At 30.9% G+C, this 13,973-nt stretch overlaps 2 protein-coding genes across 2 annotated transcripts in view; one reads left to right on the forward strand and one right to left on the reverse strand.

Moving 5' to 3' along the window:
* Positions 1-2,561: 2,561 nt before the first annotated feature.
* Positions 2,562-12,025, reverse strand: ND-MWFE (NADH dehydrogenase (ubiquinone) MWFE subunit). Its single transcript, XM_085947619.1, has 3 exons — positions 11,761-12,025; positions 4,957-5,043; positions 2,562-2,729 (listed from the first exon to the last, which is right to left on the reverse strand). Exons 1-3 carry the CDS (start codon positions 11,857-11,859, stop codon positions 2,703-2,705), a joined length of 213 nt encoding a protein of 70 aa, XP_085803745.1. The 5' UTR covers positions 11,860-12,025; the 3' UTR covers positions 2,562-2,702.
* A 7-nt stretch (positions 12,026-12,032) lies between these two features.
* TppII (Tripeptidyl-peptidase II) overlaps positions 12,033-13,973 on the forward strand; it is a 30,064-nt gene continuing 28,123 nt past the window's right edge. The window contains exons 1-2 of the mRNA XM_085947610.1: positions 12,033-12,266; positions 12,417-12,545. Coding sequence (XP_085803736.1) covers positions 12,102-12,266; positions 12,417-12,545 — 294 coding nt within the window. The 5' untranslated portion in view covers positions 12,033-12,101. The remainder of the gene's footprint in view (positions 12,267-12,416; positions 12,546-13,973) is intronic.

Raw genomic sequence — 13,973 nt, forward strand, 5'->3', positions numbered from 1 at the left:
TAAGTACGTATTTTAAAAGATACGAAAGAATACTTGTAAATTTGAAAATCATTGCTCATTTAATGAAACATGATATAAATACATAAGTAGGTAATAGTGGCATGCTGTCCATGTGCCGCATCCCCGGAAATAATCAATATAATACATTGTAATAATATGAGGGCTCTGGAAACAAAAACGGCAGTCTTCATTTTCGCAATATGTTGATGAGACATAAAAATTTCTTACATCTTTCTTATAGGTATAATTTCTGAAAAAGACCTATAAGATGTAAGAAATTTTTAATGACTTGCCAACATATTACGAAAATGGAGACTGTCGTTTTTGTTTCCAGAGCCCTCATATTATGTAAAGTATTTATTATGCAATGGTAAGGTAAATTTAATTTTAATTTAATTTACTTTAAAAGTTCTTACTATAATATATGATTGATACATTTACATTTAATGGCTGCCAATAGCGTCGTAAGAGGCATACTTTTCCATGAGCGGAACGCCGCTCATACAAAAATGATGTCTTTGGATGTACCGCTTTAAACGAGAGTTTACTAACGTAAATCAATTATTTTAAACATACAAATATGTTGAACACAATTATTACATATTATATTGGGAATATCGTCACATACTCAGAATTAAAACAGAATTCGTTTTAACTACTTGAAACGTAAATTGATTTTTATTTTTGCAATAAAATTCGCGACGTGCAAGGTACCACCATACATACACCTACCGGCAGTTAAAATGATATTTTTTAAATGCATATATCAAAGCGACCAAGCTGCAGCACCTCGGACAATACTACTTTATCGGTCACCCGCTAAGATTGAATTAGTTTCAAAATCCTAAAGAGCAAATATAAGGTAAGTATATAATATGTATTTTTCAACAGTTCCCTATATGCAAGTCACCGCCCGCTACAAATGAATAAGCATAAAAAAATTTTGATAATGTAAAATCAAAGTATTGCAATAATAATATAATAATCATATTTACATAATATACTATAAAATGCTTATGTAAATAAATTTGATATTTTACCATTGATGTTTGCATTAGTATAATTTACCTGGAACATAATAATTTGACATATTAGGAAGACTTGTAGGATATTCTCTACTACATTATTTTAACGCCATGTCATCACTATGTGAGGCAATATTTCAGATAAAATAATCCATTTATTGTTGCAATGTTCAGTTGCATAATTGAATGGTTAGTTACACTATAACTTGTACATACAGACCTACAAACTTATCTGTAGAATGGCCAAAAATGGAACTTCAAACTACCATAGGACGCTATTTTCAAAATTTCATTCGAATGTCAGATTTTGTCCAGTTACGAGTCTTGATTGGGTAGTTTTTGATAGTGGCTCCCCCATCCCATTCTTCGGATAAGTTTGTAGGTCTGTAGTAACCTGCTTGTGAGTCTTCAATTACAATTAATTGCCATTAATTTGAAACAATACAATATCATTAAGGGGGACATGCTCAGCGTAGGTCAAAATGGAGCTTTTGCTCTATTTTCAAAGCATGATCCTGGACATACCTTAAACGTTGTAGATAATCTATTTATATAATTTTGAAGCCTTATTATCCTTTATATTTATTTTAAACATTTGATGACTGCATAAAGTATTTTTATTACATAAAATCGTATACTTTTAAACCTCTCACTCTAATGTTTTAGAACGTAGTCATATTTCAGTACATAAAAATGTGCAGTGGTATTAAGATTTTTTACATTTATTAATTTTTAAACGCATTTATAAAACCATCAGTATAATTTATATCGACATTATTATATTGAAATATTTACGATAAAAAATTATATTGATAATCTCTGTGATCCCAAATTTGACAAGAATTGGGCATTTTATTATTCAAAAAATGGGCAAGATTAACACATTTTGTATATCCGAGTTATTACCAAAATGGTTTTAACAACTCAACATCAATATATTTTTTGATAATATTGAGGTAAGAGCATCTGGCTGATTTCTTCATACAATCCATTCCGATGGCTAAATTACATAAACAGATTCACCGACTCACACTGACCATCTGGTCCCATTGAGAAATATCACTGTCAATCCCAAAAATCAAAATATAAAATTTTCTATTATTACCCAATCCAGGCTAAAGATTATATTGAAGATTACCGAATACGAGTGAAAATATTCGAAGAAGGCCTTAGGTCCTGCCTCCAGCCGCACATGCTGTCAAAATGGTCACATTATTTGCTTTCGCATTATTCGCCGCTGGACTTAATTCATTATTTGAACAGATAATACAAAACAACAATACGATCAAAGCTAATAATACATTCAGTGACTTGCTACCTGTCGAAACATAATCTTCAATAATTTTTCAAGTAATAAAATATAAGGGAAGCTGTAGTGTAGTCAGCGGACCAACAAATATTGGTTTGGTATGTTAATCAGTGTAATTGCTATTCAACGTTAACAATTATTAATCACCATGATCGGTGTTAGACGGTGGTCTGCTCGTGACATTAGAACATTAGTGTTGCACCCCTTAGAAAATTAAAACATACTAGTTGTGTTAACCTATGTGTTTATTTTCAACAAAGAAAAATTATTTACAAATTTTAATAGATACAAGCATGAGTTTGGTAGTAGTTACTTTCATTTCTTTCAGAACTGTAATGTATAAGTAGCTATTCGATAATGGAAATTCCTCATTCATCAGGGATCGCCTCCAAACTCTGAAAATCAAGATTAATTAACATTATTTGTCTGAGAGTAAACTAGTATGGATCCAATTATAAATAAAATTTATCCATCAAATTAAATCAATCATGGTCAGTGCTTCTTGTGTTATCTTCTTCAGTGGTAAAATAATTGACCTTTATTTGCAATAAATTATTTATTCATTGTCATCAGGCCAAAGTTACAATTCATTTTGAGATATAAGTCGATGGAGTTATTGAACCTCGAATGCTTGTCAAAGTGCTAATTGCCCATTTCCACATGTGTGAATTTACTGGTGGCATATTATCGCGACCATAATAATAAAATGTAAGTGTAAACACTTATTGTCGTGCAAGTTGCAATACTGCACACATGGATTAAAAAAGTTCAGCGGCTTCTGAATTTTCACTCGATAGTTACAACTTGGGCGATATATGCACATGCGTGGTAGAATGGTCGTAGAGACCATAGCAGCAAACTATACAAACTACACTGCACAGCACACAAAACATGCATGCAACAACAACAAACGCGATTCACTGACATTTAAAAAATGAGATTGGCGAGACAATCGGTATTTTCATGTGTAAACAGTTATTTGCTTGATAGTTGAATTTACACGCTATTGCTGGCAGTAAATCCATGCACTTAACAAGCGCTGTAATTGTAACTTTTTTGATACATGTATACAATCTTGCAACTTTCACGATAATACGTGTTTACATGTACATTTTCTTGTTATGGGCCGCAATAATACGCACTGTCAGCAGTGAATCTATGCACATGTAAACGGGGTATAATACTGCAACTGTGAATCTACTATTATCAGTGTATGTCGTGTTATACCAGTGGCGAATACTTAATACTAAACGGATATTTAACATTTTACCATAACTTATGAAAATAAATTAAATCTCCGCCCTGAAATGAGATTGTAGTACAGTACACTCTCAGTAATCCGCCGCTCGACTATCCGACAACTACTATAATCCGCCGTTATTTTTACTAGTTGAAAGCATAAAATCTAGCTCTATAATTCGCCGGTATTCGATTGTCAACTGCAGATGAGATGGGTTTATTTTGGAGACTTCTCCTTCGTAAAACATACGATCATCGCAAAGAAAGTAATGTATCAGGGAGGAGAGTGCCCAAGGACCACATCACAATAATTATGCCGTGCTCCAATGCAACCGGGACACACAAACTGACACTTTTGGTCATAGGGAAAGCCGGGAATCCTAAGCCATTCAAGAATATCTGCCTCACTGAACAACTGGTTTTGTCAAGTGATTTACTGTATGGGCATAACAAGATTCCTCAGACCAAGTGCACCCTGTTAATTAGCATTTTAAGTTAAGATAAATAGCCTAAAACTATGTTACATTATAAAACTAATCTTAAGTGTGTCTCTCAAACCAATAATTGCCAATGATATAATTTTATGGTCAGTGAACCTGATTGTGTAAACTGACTCATTTATATTTCTTGCTAAATCTGTCATTCGTAAGAATTGATGGAATGCGTCAAATTTAATATCAAATTTTCAATAACCCATTGTTATTGCAAGTAATCAGCGAGCAAATATGCATTTGCTGCAACATTGTAACGAGAAATACATTATTTAATTGATAACATTTGTCATAGTCAAATTTCACAGACAAATTTCTAAGAAATGATCTACAGGGTGTGAACCCATGGCGGTCGTTTACCCCAAGCGGACTCTGAATTTTCTTGTCTCCATTTACTATAAAAACGAATGTTGTGATACATCAGTAACTCATAAATTTATAATCGTTCAAACTCTCTACACGCATCGACGGTTCAACGTTAGTAATTTTTCTCGCAACACAATCTCCGTAATCATAATTGTAAAATTCTCATTGTACGAAAGCTCCCGTACCTACAACTGTTTAATATTTAGTTAATAAATTTAGTTTATAAATATGTATAATTTAGTAAATAGGTACCTACTTGATTTTGATTATAAATAAAACCGTAATTTGCTAGTTTTACGAAATACCTGTTTTAATTTTGACCATAATTTGTATGTATGCACTATAATCCGCACTAATTGGACACTTGTCCGGTTTTTGGGATGGCGGATTACTGAGAGAGATAATTGAATCCAAAGATTTTAACATCACTAAATTGAAGATCGCCACTCACGGATCAAGCGGTGAGCGCATCAACATTAATGCTGCTTAATAATATACAGTGTGTTAAAACTTGTTATGTACTAACATTTACTACATAGGGATTGCCAGTTATTCTTTCATCGCGTTGGTACATGATGCGGTCCCATCTTGAATCGACATTCCGCCGGTAGTGCTAGAAAGAAGAAGATAATGTAAGTCACACTAAATTACAAAATAAATAGAGAAATGTGTGACAACATAAGCAGAAAAATAAGGACAAGATGCATTGTACAATGTTGACATTACGTTAAATTGAAATGATATCGAAAGCCATAAATATATAAAAACAGAATGACAGATGAAAAAATCTTAATTAGTAAGTCAACGTCCCGTTCTACAATCAAAATTGTTGCAATTTTATAAATTCCAATCCTATGATAATTATTTAAATATTTCCATTCTTATTAAAAATTATACCTATAAGTACTGAGATTTGAGGCATTTTTGGTGATTCGCCTGTAAACCCCCCAATTAGAAATTAATAGTTTATACCAGCGGTTCCCAACCTGTGGTACGCGAAAAATAATCAGTAATGGCGGATATAAAAAGTAAAAAAAAATCAGTCATAAAAATAACATTTAAACTATTGTATTTTTTCTATAGTTCATAATTTTAATTAATAATATACAGTACAGTTGTTAATATGTACAGTCGATGATCGAAAATCCAACAATCATCAACAATCACAGCATCGCTGTAAATTTGTAAAAATGAAAGTGTGAATTGTCTCGTTTTCATCAGAAGAATTTTTACATTTACCGTGTTTAATTAATTTTATATACATATATTTTCTATTAATATCGGTAATTTTTGGAAAAAAATTGCCTGCGGCGCATTTCATTTTTTTTATACAAATAATTTAATTTAATTCTATGTATTTTTTTTTTAATAAAAATTAGTTGAAAAAACTTCTTGAAATGCCCTAGTTTTGAATTTCGACAAGAAATGCCCTTCGGCACCTTTTATTAAAAAAAAAACATTGTGATATGTCGACGTGCCCTAGAAAAACCATGATAAGTCTAAAAATAGCGTTTGAAGTTTTATTAGCTTTTTATAATATCATATTTTTTGTGCATGTCCTGTAAAAATTTCAGGTCTCTAGCATAAAAATTGACAAAGTTAGGTTTTCGACAATGGTGCTCTATATCTACATATCGCATCGACCAAATTTGTGTTCACATAAATATCCGAGGAGTATAGTCATATATCAATAAAAAAAGTGTACTGCGTTTTATTTTACGAGTAAGAAGGTTGTTATACTTGCTATAACAGTCTTTAACGGAGATCCTAATATACGGCATGGTTTATATTGACGTATCACATTAGTTTCGAAAAATATATTGGTTTATCTTCGGAAAATATTGGAATTTGCAGTAGGTAAATGCAGTTTTAGTTAAAAAGCTACTCACTAGTCACTAGTACTAGTGTTTTAATATCAAAATATTATATTATTGAATATAAAACAAACAAAATAGAAAAGAATTATTTTGTACTAATATAGGTAGGTACTTTTACTATACTAGGACACAGTAATAATGTTTAAATATTAATTTTGATTCATCAGCCAATTTCAATCCACCGCAAAATAAAGACCTCCACAAGCTTTCTTCGACTATTTTCGGTTAATTACTCTTCTACTTAGATACCCAAAAAACAATGTTGTAGGTAATGTTTAAGTTTGAAATTGTTATATTATTTGATATTAAACAAATATCCAATAGAAAACGATATGGATATATCATTATAATAATTCACTGCTTAAATTATTTAGATGAGTAAAAAAAGTATGTAAATTATAAATAAACTTAATTTAAATAAATACCCAGCAGAAAACTACATATTTTAATAATATGTTATTACCTATCACTAGAAAACATTTTTTTTTGCAATTAAAAACGTACCCACTTAAAATATCCCCCGCAGATTGGAGGTTTATATAAACAGGTTTTGTTCTTTCGAGAAATGGATGTCAGCCACTTGCTAAACCTATTAGGTATATTAGTGGCGAAGGGTGGAGGTAGACTATTAAAATCGGCCATAAATAGTGCACACTAAACTTTGTCAGTCATATATATTTATTTCCATTTAACTAAGACTACACTTTACAAATGGTGTTGGTTAGTTTTTAAAATTCAATTAAACCCTGCGAAACCAAACCATAATAGATAATAGTCAAAAAATATTTGTATATCTATAAAATATCTAAAATTATGTCATTAAATCATACATAATTTTGGATATTTTATAGATAGAATAATATTTATTATCTATTATAGTTTGATTTAGGCAGGGCTTAATGAATCTAAAAATATTCAATAACAATATGTGTAATATGTATTTCTAATTCAATGAAAACAAATAAGTATGAATGAAACATTGTGCACAATTTTGTCAGATCGCCCAAAATATACAAAACTATTATGATTTGGTTTAGACAGGATTGAATTGATTTTTAAAAACTAATTAATACCATCTGTACATTGTAGTCTCAGTTTAATAAAAACAAATACGCATGACTAATAAAGTTTAATGTGCACTATTTATGTCAGATTATAACAGCCTACCTCCACCCTTCGCCACTGAGGTACATACTCCAAGCACAAATTGAAAAACAATATGTATCTATTTTTAAGACCCATGATTCAAACTCGGAACCCACGATGCTATAGGCCGATGTTTATACCTAAAATCTTATGTTTTAACTTCAAAACATTATTTTATTTTCGGTACAGCATGACACATTTTTATTAAATTAGTCTTGTAGATAGATAATAACAACCATGCAGTATTTTCATGTTTAAATTACAAAATATTTTATTATTTAAAAGAAAGGACTTATCTAGCTAGCAAATACAAGAGAGTTTATTTTATTATTCTTTTAGTAAAATTCTTACTAATTACGGAATAATATTTATGACGGTGGCCGCGCGGCATAAGCGTTGGACTATAAAGCCGTGGGTCCCAGGTTCGAATCCTGGGTCTGGCAAGTACACATATTGTTTTTCAATTTGTGTGTGTCAGGGTATGGACCTAATAGGTTGAGCAAGTGGCTGACATCCATTTCTCGTAAAAAACAAAATCTGTCAATACAAACCTCCACTCTGTGGAGGCCCATATGATACTATCAGGATCGGACATGGTCTTAAAAAAAAAAATTTATGACTTAAGAAAGTGAAAAAAATCATTTTTATTATTACAAATGGTGAGAATTTCCGAAAGGCTTACTAATTGATTTGTACACATTGGGACCAACTTAAGCTCATTGTAAAACTTAAATACGTCTGACGTGTTAATTTTATGTTTGCAATAATATAAAAGGGTATATATTATTTTTACTTTGTACATTGAATATTTCTCGAAAACGAGCTCTGTGGATTATAAATTATTATTACATGTCGGTCACCTAAAAGAAAAGATTAGCCGAGTTTTTTGAAAACTTATTTTATCTATTATTTTCAATAGAATTTTACCGAAAAACGTGTAATATAATAGTCAGTTTATGAATCATTTATTGTTGTCTAGAATCTAGGTAAATAATATGTATGAGATGGGATTAACATGTGGTATCCCCGGTAGGTAAAATATATAACAAAATATCAATTGGTTTTGAAAAATCTAGTACCAACTCTCATATATACATACCTCGTATTAATTTATTGAATATGATTGTTTTAAAATATGAACACTAGCAAAAATAGTAATTATTATTTTATCTATGTTAAATCGGTCGGAGTTATACAATTTTTAGATCGATCAAAATAAGTTAAATAAAGTGATATGAATGACAACGAATATTAAACGATGTTTTGTTGATAAATAAAAAAACTCTACGTAATCGATTGGATTAGATAACATAATGTATCATTTAAAGAAAATACTACTTGAAAGCCAACCGTTTAGAAAAATGCAGATTCGTACCACGATTATTTAAATTTTAAACTAAATATTACAATGTTGGGGAGGTACATACTTATTTTAACTTTCCAATTATATTAATGCAATCATGACACCTCGTATTAATTAACATAACTGAGTTCAATTAAGACATACTTATACTGATGTTTCATGATTTATGTTGACAATTAAATGTAATCCATCTATGTTTACTAATCGGTAATTAAACTCATATCAACAATAAACACAACGATAGTTAATATGATCACTGGATAAGTATTTATAAGCTTATAATTACAATTTTACAAGATCAATTACCTACAGAAAGATATTATGTTGCAAAAATTGAATTGAAAAAAGAGAATAGAAGGTAGGTACTGAAAAGGTTATCACTTATCACTCTTGTTACATAAGAACTACATAATGTTGTATCAATGTTATTTTAGATAGGTAATTACCTAATCGTGATTATAGAATGTGTATGTAATACAAGCCTAGTATAAATTTTATATGAATTTAACTTCTGCTGAACATTTTAATAATGCGATCTCATTTGATAACGAAAGTGAATTCAGCTGTCTTTAAATAATAATTATTAGGTTATAAATAACACTTTTCTTAGGTTTATTAGTATTAAAATTTTTGAAACTAATAAACCTACTTAAATATATTTTTTCCAACATTTCGATGCTTTGGTAGGTACATTTGTGCCAAATTGTTATGTATAATATTATATTCCACTAGTTATTTAATATTTTTGTATTTTTGTATTGAACAATAATAATTATGTGTGTTCTAAAGTGATATTTACTAATTTAATTCACTCAGTATATCCTTTATGTAAAATATTAACGAACTTACAATGATTTATTTAATGAAATATATTATCTCTCTGGTTTCGATAATTGTACTGAATATTAATTAAATTAAAATTGTTCTAGCGATATACATGACCATTAACATTATATTGTTTTTTTCTATCTATTCTATATTTTAATGAAAAATTTGTTACGAAGTATGTATAAAAAATAGATATTTTATTGATGGTGTAGTAAGTAGTGTTATGTACTAATTTCTTCATAACTTCTTTATTATTCCATTATAAACATTTTTCCTGAATGTTTATTATTTCGTAATGTACATATTCTGATTATTTATAAAAATATCAATAATAATTTGCAAAAAAACATAAAAAGTCATACTTAAATACATTTAAATTATAAAAACTCCGTATAAAAATATATATATATATCAATATGTCCCTATATCCCTTGTTAAGATTTTATAGACACGCTGTACTATTTCGAGTTAAATATTGCGCAATGTCAATTTTTCCGTAAAAGAGCGTTATAACTATAGTTGTAATTAATAAAATCGTATAGAGTAAGAAAAATGCGACGTAAAATAAGGTTTCTATCTCAGAATATGAATGTGTTATGCGGAGTCAGTAATCTATTTCGTCCGCGCAAAAGCATGTTGAATCGAGTCGAAATATAAAGTGCGTAATATTATTCCAAATAAAAACGATTTTTGGACATTATCTCAGCTGTTATTTAATTAATCACCATTAAATTTTGATAGGAATATAGACCATAAAATGATCTATCTGATTTACTTAAATAAGATAAGAAAAAACTTACTCATTTTATATGATGAATTTACTTAATAGCGTAAATATTTTAGTTTTTTCGCTCTCCTGAACATTTATGATTTTAGACTTATCATGGTTTTTCCTGGGGCCGTCGATGTAAAGTTCAAATGTCTCATTTTTATCAGAAAAAATAAAACGTTTGGTATTTTTTTTTAAACTTAAATAAACTGAGTTCTGAGAAACATAGTCACCCTATAAAATTTATAATGCAAATAGAATAACAAATTTCTCGAAATACAATCATTTTTACGAAGTGGTACAATTAAGCGTGATATACTACCAAGTGGTACGCGAGCCAAAAAAGGTTGGGAAACGCTGGTTTATACGGTTCTTGTCTATTTAGTTTGGTGGAAGCCATCGGCAAACAAATTTTTAAAATAGCCGATATACTGGATTATTTGTTAGGTTGGGTTAGGGTTTGGTTGGGTTAGGTTAGGTTATCATTCTTGAATTCATGAATTTTACCGAAATCGACCATGAAAATTGCCGCTGTTCCCGTATGGCTTCCAGTAAACAGACATGTAATTTATGTTTATTTATATATTATATATTAAAATAATTTATTGATTGTTTTATATGTGGTTAGCATTGAATAAATGGACACATCGCAAATACAGTATGCCTAGAGGGTCATTCATATTATTTTTTTTATTGGCATGGTGATAAAATTTTATATATTATTAAAATGGCATCTTTTTACATAGTAGATGTTAACAGTAGAATAATATTATAACAATACGTCTTTAATACTGCTAATCTTTCATGGTTGCATATATTATAATCGATGAACATTAAAAACTACAGTAGAATCTCGGTTACCCGAATGCTGTTGGATTATGCAGATTTCTTTTTAATCATCAGTTTTGCATGATTACAAGACAAGTATCTACAAGATTGAAAGAAAAAGGTTGAAAAGTTGTATCCGTCAAGATACTGATACAACTTATAAGTACCAAGGGAAAATGGGAAAGGCAATAGCTAATGACAGCAAAATAGAATATTTGGCTTAATATTATGTAAAAATATCTGAATGTTGATATTTTTATTACTAATAATTTAATTGATGCAGTCTGTGATTCTGACAACCGAACATGATCATTAAATCATCACTCTCTGTTTTATCACAAAAATAAAAAATACAATAAACGTCAAAATTATGTAATCTAAATCACTGTCGGATATACATATTATAATAATGATCGCAATCCCTCCAATACATTATTTAAAGTCAATGTAAAATGAATAGTTTATAATACTCGTGAATGTTTAATTTTATATTTTCATTTTGACGTTTTGTTAACTTACGTTTCCTAGAACAAGTCCGTGGAGGTGATACAATCCCAACGACGGAAGGGCAAAAGCCGCCACGCATATCGTGAAACTTGGAATAATTTCATACCACATCTTGAATTGGAAGTTTAATTATTTATCTTTCAATGATATTTTCAAAACTTCGACTGAATTTAAAGATAAAAGGCTTCGTAACCACTGTTACCAGCCCTTTCGGAGTGGTGGAAAAAACAGTTTCATTTGTTCCGATATTGTCCGCTAGAGGCGCTACATGGGCTACAAATCGCAGTAGTAATAATTTCTCGGATCGCGATATTATTCACGATCGCAATCAGCTGTGTTTATTCTCAAATAATATGGCGGAGGGTGTGATCGATTGTAATTTCCCTTCCGGGGGTTTAATGTCAAAAAAAATAACCGGAGTGGAGTCGTTTTTAAATAAATATCCTGAATATGATGGTAGAGATGTGACTATCGCAATTTTTGATTCCGGAGTTGATCCCGCCGCGGCAGGACTGCAGGTATAAAAAATGACATGTCACTGCGGTCATCCAACTAATGTCATTGTGCATTTTTCGTACACAAAATTTCATTACTGTGCATTTAACAAAGCTTAACCCAAAATTCAGAAAAGAGTTTCTAACATTTGAAATATATGTTGTTTTTTTTAGTTTACAAGTACTGGAGAAAAAAAAGTTATCGAAAGATTCGATTGCAGTGGTTGTGGAGATGTGGATACCACGACGACCTGTCAGTTGAAAGATGGGCATCTGGTTGGCATCACTGGCCGAAAATTAAAGGTAATACAAGTGTTTTTGCAACAAATATGGGGAACAAAGCAAACTGTCGAATAGCCTATAACATTATCTGAACATTAGCAATTACTTTTAACCCGAGAAACCGGGTATATCATCAGTAGATGTTATCTATCCCTTCCGAATAGCTACAAAAAGTATATCATTAGTCTATGGCTACATGTAACTATTATTCTTTTCAACTGAAATGAGTTATACGGTTCACAGAATGATCATTATGGCGCGAACACATTACCGTCACGTCACATGCTGTCACGCTGAGATGGAGATAGAAATATAAGTGAATCACTATCTCTATCTCAGCGTGACAATACGTGACGTGATGGCAATGTCGTCGGGCCATTATTTTACTAATAATGCTCTCATTGGTTGTGCAGGTTCGCATATATGAACTCAATGCAATCATGTCTCATCAACTTATCTTCCTTGTGTAATTATAATTTATTTGATAATCACAAATCATATGTAACTTAATGCACTGACTCACACCAAGTTAACGCATCATTACTAATTAAAGAAAATAGTTTACGCATCCAACTAAAATGGTAGCGTTTTAACACGCTTGTTAGTTTCGGTTGAAGCTTCCGAGATTGTCACCTGCAGACCATTTATGTCTTAAGCGTCAATTACATTGAGCTACTTTACGAGCTGTTTGTTGGCGAATTTACAATCTGCCTGTAAAGTTGCCCAGTGTAACCATCGAACAAGCTAACAAGCAGATTGTAAACACTCTACCGAGAAAAGTTGACGACCGGTCAACTTTACACGCTGCACGCCGGCGTGTGGGCCTACTGCGTCTGCGCAGTAGCAACCTACCGGTAAAAAAACGAACTACGTTCTGTCAAAATAGTCACTGGCTTGTGGCTTCTCAGCGAATGGAAAGTTTTGTGTGTCATCATCATAATCGCAGTAGCTGAATCGCCCGCTATTAAATTCGCCAACAAACAGCTCGTAAAGTAGCTCAATGTAATTGACGCTTAACACACAACTTGATCGTGACTGACCATTATAATATCATATTTTTAATCCAAGGAGTTGAGAAATACTTTTGCAACAATATATGGACTGCGCATCTATGCGGTCAACGTTATTATCGTATTTATCTCTGATTGACAAATGTATCCAATATTTCCATTTCTTATTTGTCAAAATCACTACAAAGACATTTTGTTCAATTGAAACAATGATTTAATATTGATTTTTTTGCCTTATAATAGTGGTATTCAAAGTGTGTTTCGCAGGCTGTTTGAAGGATTTAATAATCCCAGTCAAGCTTAATTCAATACGCTGATTCACTGTCCAACCAGCCAAGAATGTTAAATTTGCTATCATGATATAAAAAATATTTTTGGACAACACCTGTTTGTGAATGTGTACATCAGAATTTAAAAATCTTTGAATGTATTCGTTGTA

The sequence above is a fragment of the Rhyacophila brunnea genome, unplaced genomic scaffold (assembly GCF_057557595.1).
Source record: "Rhyacophila brunnea isolate RB1 unplaced genomic scaffold, BYU_Rbru_1.0 scaffold_2, whole genome shotgun sequence".
NCBI classification, from domain to species: domain Eukaryota; kingdom Metazoa; phylum Arthropoda; class Insecta; order Trichoptera; family Rhyacophilidae; genus Rhyacophila; species Rhyacophila brunnea.